The sequence below is a fragment of the Notolabrus celidotus genome, chromosome 2 (assembly GCF_009762535.1).
Source record: "Notolabrus celidotus isolate fNotCel1 chromosome 2, fNotCel1.pri, whole genome shotgun sequence".
Lineage (NCBI taxonomy): Eukaryota > Metazoa > Chordata > Actinopteri > Labriformes > Labridae > Notolabrus > Notolabrus celidotus.
This window is the reverse complement of record NC_048273.1, coordinates 4152441-4162616: the sequence shown is the minus strand read 5'-3', so window position 1 is coordinate 4162616 and position 10176 is coordinate 4152441. Positions and strand designations below refer to the sequence as shown.

The following is a 10176-nucleotide window of genomic DNA, read 5'->3' as shown; positions in this document are numbered from 1 at the left end:
AATAGAAAAAATAGAACCGGGTTAGGATTGAGGAAGCCCTTTTTCTTGTTAAAGTTAGGCTTTTATTTTGAAGGCACTGCATTTTCAGCTAAATCTGAAAGAGATTATTTCTTTAAAACTTTAATTACTCCCCATTAAAATGATAATTGATGTTTTGAAGGAATAATATGTTTGAAGTAGAGAAAATAGAAGCAGGCGAGGCGTTAAGAAGATGATACATTGGTAGGCTACCAGAGCAGGGTTCACCAAACACGAAGAGTAAACAAGCTTAGCAGTGAAATGAGGTGAAAAATGTTCAGTAGTATCAATTTATGGAGACGAATCTGGGTCAACTCAGGAAAACGTGATTTCTCTGTCTGGGCTTTTTAAATTGAGAGTCTTTCACATGATCAGCACGTCACATGTTGACTTAACCTAATGGCCCGATCACATCACTGGAGCCAGCTGTTGTGTCTGTAAAACTCAAACCGATGATAATACATTTTCACATGAAGAATAAATCAAATCATCAGACAATTCAATAAGTTATAGAGCTAACTCAACTCCTCCTCTTAATCTAATTTAACATCTCAATTCTGATTTATTTAAAGTTTATAGAGATTATAACACTATCAGATTTATAGGCCTACTGCAGTATAGCAATACACACACACTTTACATCCTGGTAAAAGTGTGTCTATTGCTTTAAATGGAGTTCAGATCCAAACAAATATTTTGTTTGTCTTTAGGTGTAATAAAATCTACAGTACAAAGATTCTCATTTTCTGGTGAAAATAGTAAAATAAACAAGATAACATCACTATAACATCATAGAGAACTCTTACAAGTAATCATTCTGAGTAATGTTCATGTTTCTTGGTCCTATGTACGGAAGCCTGAAGAGGACATGATTGAAAACATTTTATTTTCTCTGTTTTCTTGGGATAAGTTCATTTCACTCATTTTCTCAAGATCGCAACTTTTTTTTGTAATTAACTCAAGATAAGAAGCTTTTTTTTCTTGAGATAACGAGAAAGAAAAGACAAAAAAACAGAGAAAATAAAACGTATTTAATCATGTTCTTTTAGGGCTTCCATACTGAACATGGATGGAGCACATTTATACATATGGTAACCAGGTAACTTCAGGTAATAGGAAAACATGGAAGCCCTAAAAGGACATGATTAAATACAGTTCATTTGCTCTGTTATCTTGAGAACTCGACTTCTTTTCCTTATGATACTGGAATCATTTGTCTCTTTTTATCCTGAGAACAAAGCTTGTTTTTGTGTTTGAGATATTCAACCTGCAGGATAAATGTCTGGTAACTTATTTTTCTCGTTATCTCAAGATAAAAAGCTTTGTTTTCTCGAGATAACAAGAAAAATGAGACGAGAAAACTGAGAAATGAAATGCATTTAATGATGTTCTTTTAGGGCTTCTTTACTAAACACAGAAGGAGCACATTTATACATATGGTAACCAGGTAACTTCAGGTAATAGGAGAGGCCTGTTATCAGTTTATTTAATAAGTTGTTTTTTTCACATTCATTATTTAGAACATTTTGCCTCAGTAAAGAATACAATGACATTTTTTAGGAGACATTTATCTTACAGGTTGAAGATCAAAAACATAAAAAACGAGCTTCGTTCTCTGGATAAAATGAGATACATGATCCCGTTATCACGAGAAAAAGAAGTCAAGATCTCAAGATAATGAGACAATAAAAGTTTTAAATCGTGTCCTGTTAGGGCTTCCGTATCTTAGTGCAGGCACCTGGCTGCTAATCCAATATTATCCCTTCAAAATAAAATAAAGGCTGATCAGAGATTTAAATTACAGCCTTTACACATAATATCACTTTGTTTTCTAACTTGATTTTCTCCCTTCAATGTGGCACAAACAAGCTTTGTTTTCTCCAGATAACGACAAACTTGACTCATTATCTTGAGAAAACTTTTAAAATAAAATGTATTTGATCATGTCCTTTTAGGGCTTCCGTACCTATGTCCTAAAAAACATTGTTCAAATGAGCAAATACTAAATGGGATTTAAGGGTGTCACTGTCCTTGACTCTGAAACAAAATCACTCTGAAAATAAATTTGTAATGCGCATGCTCCTTTGTACTAAACATCAGCAAATCAAACATGAGCGGTCTAGTTTATCCTGGGGTTAATATTGCATTAAAGCACGTTCTTGCAGCTGTAACCCTTGGACCTGAACCTTCCTGGTTTGCAGGGCAGCTAATCCAGTTCATACACTTGGCCTACTGTCTTCCTGCAGGTTGATGAACTTCAGATTCAGTTTATTTACATCTGCTTTACTGCCAACATTCATTTTATCAGCAGAGCCTGCATCTCTGGGTCAAGGCTGTGTTATTGCTACAACACAGATTGTTTTTGTGGAGTTTTTGTGGTCAGTCGTGCTTGAAGGAGTGGATCAGAATTTTGTATGAAGCAGACGCTAACCTTCCTCTGAGCGGTTAGGGTTGAAAGTGTAAACAGGCTGGAAGTAGGCCAGTTAAACATAAGGCTGCTCACTGTCTTGGCCTACATATGAAAGATGAGGTTAAGAGTTGTCTTGCATGCTTCTTCAATATTTCACACCTCGATGGACTCTGCCCCGATCTAGACTGAAGCTTCTTTATATGTCATCTGTGTAAGATTATGAGTGTTCTCCTGCAGTTCATTACAAAAACACTCAACAATGAATAAAAGAGAATGAGACTGAATAACTTTATGCACACTCTGGGTTTCAAATAGTTACAGTGAGGCGAGAGAGATAACAGCATCACACCGCTTTGTAGAGCAGGTAAAAGGGATTCTAGAGTTCATGGTGCCCTGTTACCCCTCTAGAACACTACACTCCCAGCATGCAGGCCTGCTCATCGTACTTAAAGTCTCTAAAAGTAGTAAGGGAGGTCGAGCCTTCAGCTATCAGGCCCCTCTCCTTTGGAATCACCTACCAGTCAGGATCCAGGAAGCAGACACCCTCTCTACTTTTAAGAGTAGGCTTCAAACTTTCCTTTTTGATAAAGCTTATAGTTAGAGCTGGATCAGGCTTGGACCAGCTGTTAGTTATGCTGCTATAGACTTAGACTGGCACTCTGGGATCCTGTCTTTCCCTCTCTCTCCTCTGTCTTCCTGTCTCTCACTTTAACTCTTCCTGTCCCATTAAAGTTACTAACCATAGACCTTTCTGGAGTCCCTGAGCTCCCTTGTCTCGTAGGTTCCTCTGGATCTCTGCTGCTGTGGACGTGCCAGACTCCAGCTGCTACAACTACTACTATCCATCTCACCACTATCATCTCTCTCTCTCTCTCTCTTCATCTCCCTCTATCCCTCTCTCCAACACGGTCTCAGCAGATATGTGTCTAACATGAGTCTGGTCCTGCTGGAGGTTTCTGCCTGTTAAAGGAAGTTTGTCCTTGCCACTGTAACTTGCTAAATGCTGCAAAGTGCTCTGCTCATGGTGGATTAAGATGACATCAGACTGAGTCCTGTCTGTAAGATGGGACTGGATCTGATCCTGTCTTGATGTTGGGTTAATAATAGAACATAGAGTACGGTCTAGACCTGCTCTGTTTGGAAAGAGTCTTCAGATAACATTTGTTGTTATTTGGTGCTATATAAATAAAGATTGATTGATTGATAAAAGGAGGCAATTCAAAGTGATACCTGGAAGGGAAAGAAAAAGACTCAAAAAATAAAGATCAAAGATGGCACCGCTTTGTGGTTAAATCAAACACCTCATGTATGGAGGCAGTAGTCCTTGAAGTGGCCCCGGTTCAGTTCCAGATTGAGGCCCTTTACCGTCATTGCCCACCTGTCCTCTCAATGAAGGCATAAAAGCCACAAAATAAGCTTCAAAAAAGGGACAATGAATCCAATTTTGACAATCAACTATCACAGAATGAAATATCTTTTTTTAAATGTGACTGGAAGAAATAAAATACTTCAAAAGTGCAGTTGGTTCAAATGCTTTATATCAATAGAAGCTGTCTGCCCCGACAGTCTGGAAGCCGTCTATGGAGAAGTTGTGGTCGTGAATAACTAGACGCAGACACGTTTCCGTGAAGCACAACATGCTGCAATCCTGAAACTCTGTCTGACGCCCGGCTAGTCCTGTAAGCTCTTCCATCTTATTATATTCACTCATCACTTTCATTTCCACTTGTGCTTCAGTTTTTCTCTCCTGAGTCGGCTTCAGAGGTCAAAGGAGCCTAAAATTAGTCACGTAAAGCAACTTCTGTGATTCATTATTGTCTTCAGATTTTCATGAGACATATTTCTATCTATGTTTCTGACATTCAGAGAAACTGTCTTTGAACACTTCTGTATAAAATCAAACTATGTCAGTGTTCATTTTTTGAAAGTGTTTTGGATCTTGTGCTGTATTGTTTGTATTGTATTTGTGTGAACTCCTGTTTGCAAAGTGAATTGCGGCTTTGGGAAATTAAAGTTATACTCTACTCTCTACTACAACTGTATTTTATGCTAGTATGAGAATAACTCCTGTAATTGCCAATTCTGTTAGATTGTCCAGGTGAGTGGGGATGGTTTTGATGGACGTGTATCTGTGTCTGCTGCTCTCAGTTAGTTTTGGTAATCTGCATCGTAGAGATAAGGCTGATTATATCTGTTTGAGGACAAACTCATGATTACTTATAATAATCCTTCCCAATTCAAAACATACCCCACACTTTTTAGCATGTATGTATAGTTCTATTTTATTTTATCATTACTATTATTATTGTTATTATATTTTTAATTATGTAAGTACATTGTTTTATTCCCCTGTCCCGTGTTGTCATCTTATCTTATCTTATCTTATCAAAGAAGAGACGGAGAGAGAGAGCAGATTAAATATAATTGGCCGCACAAAACAAACATCATCTGAACTGCATTTGATGATGAAATTTCTTACAATTAAGAAAAGACAAAATGTTGAGAAAAGTAAAAAGTGAAGTGTTTTTTTTGTTGGTTGTTACTGTTTTGTATATCACTCTGTAAACACTTTGAACTAGAAAGGTTGCATTTCCTTACAGCAAATGTGTTGAAATGCTGAAGCTGAAGGCTGAACATGTGGAAATGTGAAATAAAAACAAAACCTACAAAAGAGCAAAATGAGAAAGAAGGAGGGTCTTTAACATGTGAAGTAGTAGAAGTAGTGAAGTAGTGGAAGTAGTGGAAGAAGTTGAAGTAGTTGAAGTAGTTGAAATAGTTGAAGTAGTTAAAGGAGTTGAAATAGTTGAAGGAGTTGAAGGAGTTGAAATAGTTGAAGGAGTTGAAGGAGTTGAAGGAGTTGAAATAGTTGAAGGAGTTGAAGGAGTTGAAATAGTTGAAGGAGTTGAAGGAGTTGAAATAGTTGAAGGAGTTGAAATAGTTGAAGTAGTTGAAGGAGTTGAAATAGTTGAAGGAGTTGAAGGAGTTGAAGGAGTTGAAGTAGTTGAAGGAGTTGAAATAGTTGAAGGAGTTGAAGGAGTTGAAGTAGTTAAAGGAGTTGAAAAGTTGAAGGAGTTGAAATAGTTGAAGGAGTTGAAGGAGTTGAAATAGTTGAAGGAGTTGAAGGAGTTGAAGGAGTTGAAGTAGTTGAAAAGTTGAAGGAGTTGAAAAGTTAAAGGAGTTGAAATAGTTGAAGGAGTTGAAATAGTCGAAGTAGTTGAAGGAGTTGAAGGAGTTGAAGGAGTTGAAATAGTTGAAAAGTTGAAATAGTTGAAGGAGTTGAAAAGTTGAAGGAGTTGAAAAGAGCTGCATGGTTTCTATTTTCCCTTAAAGTAATAAATAATTGAATAATGAGGTATTTTATCCTTGAATCGATCCGTGATGCTTCAGGACAGAATAAACAGAGAGCAGATTCTCTTCTTCTTCAGGTGTTTGTTAAACAGGTAAAGCACAGAGACAGAGCTCTGTTACTGTTTATATTGATCAGAGTTATTACAGTGAACATTTGTGCAGACACAAACAGCTGTTAAAGCCGTCATCACAAACCGACGTTGCTTCACGTGACCCTCCGGAGGAGAACACGTCTCATTTCTCTAATTGAACATCTCCTCTCTCCTCTCTCCTCTCTCCTCTCTCCTCTGGTTTCATTTCCTCGCATCTCTGGTGGATGGGACTAAGACGCGAGGAAACGACGTGAGGATGGACGTTTAGAGCTTTGAGATGCACCCACTGTGTGTTGATGAATTATCACTCTCCTTGGTCTATTGTTGCAGAATTAAATTCTGATTTCAAAAAATTGTATTGATGTGAAAACATTTTTTTTTTACTTTGGACCTTGAATATTGTTTTATTTCTGTGGATAATTCACGGCCTTTTAAAGGTAATTTACGGGATATTTCCGAATCCGAGATTTCATGATTAATTAAAGCTAAAAAAGCTACTAATTTTTTGTTCACCAATATATTAAACTTATAAAGAAATTGGTTTTCAAAAGCGAATAAATTTGATTAAATTCAATACTACTTTAACTCCGGCAGACGGAAGTGACGTAAACGCGCGTCCCTCTCTTCCGCTCTCTTTTCGTTGAGGCTCAGCTAGCGGCCGGGTGGGTACACGTTCTGTCCGCTGTGAATTACTCGATTTTTAGCTGAAATTGTGTCGTTGGATCTACTTACAACACAGTATCATTAGTGTGTTTCGGTATTTATCACGTGTTATCCATCACTGTTCCTCATTGAATGCAGAAAATAAAGTTTAAGGGGATTTAGCAACACGCTAACGCTCCGCATGTGGCGAGGCCTGATGCTAACACTAACTTTGCTAACATCCCGAGCAGCAGACCAAAATCAAATCACACATAATTAATCACATTCTGAAAGAAAAAACATCAAATATATCATTTTGTCTCTCGTTAAGTGTAATGAATGTATGCCACATCTCTTCTGCCGTGCCGTGTTTGTAGAGATGTCAGATCTCGTGTTGTGAGCTAGCTAGCTGAAGCTAAATGTGCTGAATCCGGAGTTAACACCTTATTTATTCAGTTTATGGCTAACTCTAGTTTATACAGTCAATAGCTAACTCTAGTTTATACAGTCTATAGCTAGCTCTAGTTTATACAGTCTATGGTTAATTCTAGTTTTAAACAGTCTATGGTTAACAGAGGTTTTATACAGTCTATAGCTAACTAGTTTTATGCAGTCTATGGTTAACAGCAGTTTTATACAGTCTATTGCTAACTCTAGTTTTATACAGTCTATGGCTAACTCTAGTTTTATACAGTCTATAGCTAACTCTAGTTTTATACAGTCTATGGCTAACTCTAGTTTTAAACAGTCTATGGTTAACTGTAGTTTTATACAGTCTATGGTTAACTAGTTTTATACAGTCTATGGTTAACAGAGGTTTTATACAGTCTATAGCTAACTAGTTTTATGCAGTCTATAGCTAACTCTAGTTTTATACAGTCTATAGCTAACTCTAGTTTTATACAGTCTATTGCTAACTCTAGTTTTATACAGTCTATAGCTAACTCTAGTTTTATACAGTCTATTGCTAACTCTAGTTTTATACAGTCTATTGCTAACTCTAGTTTTATACAGTCTATAGCTAACTCTAGTTTTATACAGTCTATGGCTAACATCAGTTTTCTCTCTCAGCCTGCAAACATGCAGATCTTCGTGAAGACGTTGACGGGGAAGACCATCACCCTTGAGGTTGAGCCCAGCGACACTATCGAAAATGTCAAGGCAAAGATCCAGGACAAGGAAGGTAAGCAGTCACTTTTATCCAAGTGCAAAATGAGTCTTCACAGTTTGATAGGAAGTAATATACCTTACATGTTTTCACAAAAGTCAGGAAAAAAAATTATCTGCTGGTTTAAATTTACTTTTTTTATATATATAATGTTGAACAATTGGCTTTAGGTTGAGCCATTATTTCAGTTAGAGCAAGCAGTTTTTTGATTCAAGTTAAATTCCCTATTTTTGGACCTTCAGTACTCCTCATGAAGTTTGATATATAGTGATTTTTAAAAGCTGAAACAAGTTGCCCTCTATTTGTTAAACCCCTTTGTCATTTTTAAAAAATCAAATTATTTTTAACATCTTGAAAGACAAATTAAAAGTTAAAAAGATTTCTAAGCAAGCAAAGCAATTAGTCAACACATCAAACTTACTGTAAAGACTGATAACATGATATTTTTTGTAAAGGGCGGGATGAAGTTCAACACTTATTTGCTCCTATCCCTTTTTCCATTTAGATTAATTGATTCAATATAAAGAAAAGTTGAGGCATGGAAGTAATGCCATATTATACATATATATTCATAATTGCCATAATGGTGTAACAAAAAATTAAATAAATAACATGAGGACATTACACGATACAAACCTGTTAATATGTTCTCTTTAAAGACTTGTTTCAGCTTCTGTAATGATTTACATGTTTTCATTTAATCACTGTTGCATAGATTTACCCATTTAATCGAGACACAATGTAGTTCTAAATTTCTCACTGCTGGTTTTTTATCATGTATGTTCCTCTAAGGTTGTTTACTTTCCCTGTGTAAAGAAACCTTTGGATACTGTGAAGAAGTTGCTGATTTTTGACTCTTAAGATAATTTGGATTGTTTTGAAGTTGACCAGATCCTTAGATGTCAGTGTTTTCATTTTAGGCACAGGACATTTTCTTCTTTTAATTATATTTAAATAAACTTTTCCCCATGAATTCAGTGTTTCTAACAACTTTGTGTTCTTCCAGGAATTCCTCCTGATCAGCAGCGTCTGATCTTCGCTGGAAAGCAGTTGGAGGATGGACGCACGCTGTCCGACTACAATATCCAGAAAGGTAACATGAAACTTGAAGCTGGATGTTCTGATTGCATCATTAACTTGGACAACCTTCTTTATGTGTATCAAAACACTAAATGAGAAAGATCAAGTTGAAACAATGGTGCGATCCTAAATGTTTGTGTGACTGTACTTGATTAGTGTGAGCCATGGTATTAAGTTGTCTGTGGATGTAACTGAACTTGGGTTGACTCACGTTGCTCGACTTCTCTCCAGAATCCACTCTTCATCTGGTTCTGCGTCTGCGTGGTGGCATCATCGAGCCTTCTCTCAGACAGCTGGCCCAGAAATACAACTGCGACAAGATGATCTGCCGCAAGTAAGTTGTGACTTTCATCAGATCCGGCTGTTTTCATTTTAACCAAGTGCTATATGATAAAGGGGGGTCAGTTAAATGTATATAGTAAGAATGTCAAGTGTGGGTGTCAAACAAGATATGCTGCATCAATTGGCTGAATTGTGTGATGGTTATTACCCCACAAGCAAACTCATTCTTTTTGACTTATTACATTATAGGAAAATATTTTAATTGCTAACTGTGGATGCATTTTCACCTCTTTAGCCAGTGATTATGTCCAGGATTTGAAACATTTTATAGACATCACATTTTTTTGTCCTTATTTTTAAGCACTAAACTTTAATCTGAAGTTATATCAAAGCGTTGGAAAATGTTTTGACTTCTTAAGGCCTTTTATTGTTAAATTCAGGAATATTTACCTCACAGTTAACACCCTGATCTCTTGTTTTGCAGGTGCTACGCTCGTCTGCACCCCCGTGCTGTCAACTGCCGCAAGAAGAAGTGTGGACACACCAACAACCTTCGCCCCAAGAAGAAGCTGAAGTAGACATTTTACAGAATCGGCTGTCTCTGCCATGTTGTGTTAAAATAAACGTCAGAAAACGATGCAGCTTGTCTGATGTCTAATTATACCACTTTGGGTGTAATTTTGTGCAACACACACTAAGCTTAAGAAAACACAAGAAAAGCTGCACAGTCTAACAGAACCAGATGGATTGGCAAGTTCAGCTGAAGTTACTGTTTGTCAAATGTTCCCAAATTAAAGTTTCTAAATGAGATCATTTGGACAGGTAGTGTGAGTCATCCTGGTGAATCAGTAAACCTAGTTCCTGGAACTGGCTCTGGTTGAAACCAAACACTGGGTCCACGCCAAAACCTGGTCAGCTCAGTGCCTGTTTGTATCAGCTGGCAAAGGGTTCAGCTGAATTTTGCACACAAGGCAGAATCAGAGTTAACAGGACTGTGCAGCAAGTCTTGGAAACTAACAAGTCTTACATGCATGATTAATACTGACTAAAACTTTACTTTAGACATGACTGCTGGTGCTTGAATTTGACACTCTGCAAACACTAGAACAGATGAAAGATGCTAATGCAGCCTACCT

The 10176-nt window shown here is 37.0% G+C and overlaps 1 protein-coding gene across 2 annotated transcripts; it reads left to right on the top strand.

Moving 5' to 3' along the window:
- Positions 1 to 6407: 6407 nt before the first annotated feature.
- On the top strand, positions 6408 to 9677 carry uba52 (ubiquitin A-52 residue ribosomal protein fusion product 1). 2 transcript variants are annotated; one of them, XM_034675538.1, is made up of 5 exons: positions 6408 to 6530; positions 7582 to 7693; positions 8685 to 8771; positions 8990 to 9092; positions 9525 to 9677. In XM_034675538.1, the coding sequence occupies exons 2-5, from the start codon at positions 7591 to 7593 to the stop codon at positions 9616 to 9618; spliced, it is 387 nt and encodes a 128-aa protein (XP_034531429.1). In that variant the 5' UTR covers positions 6408 to 6530; positions 7582 to 7590; the 3' UTR covers positions 9619 to 9677. The 2 variants fall into 2 exon arrangements, with proteins under 2 accessions (XP_034531429.1, XP_034531439.1); XM_034675548.1 differs by having other exon boundaries at positions 6524 to 6625.
- Positions 9678 to 10176: the final 499 nt, after the last annotated feature.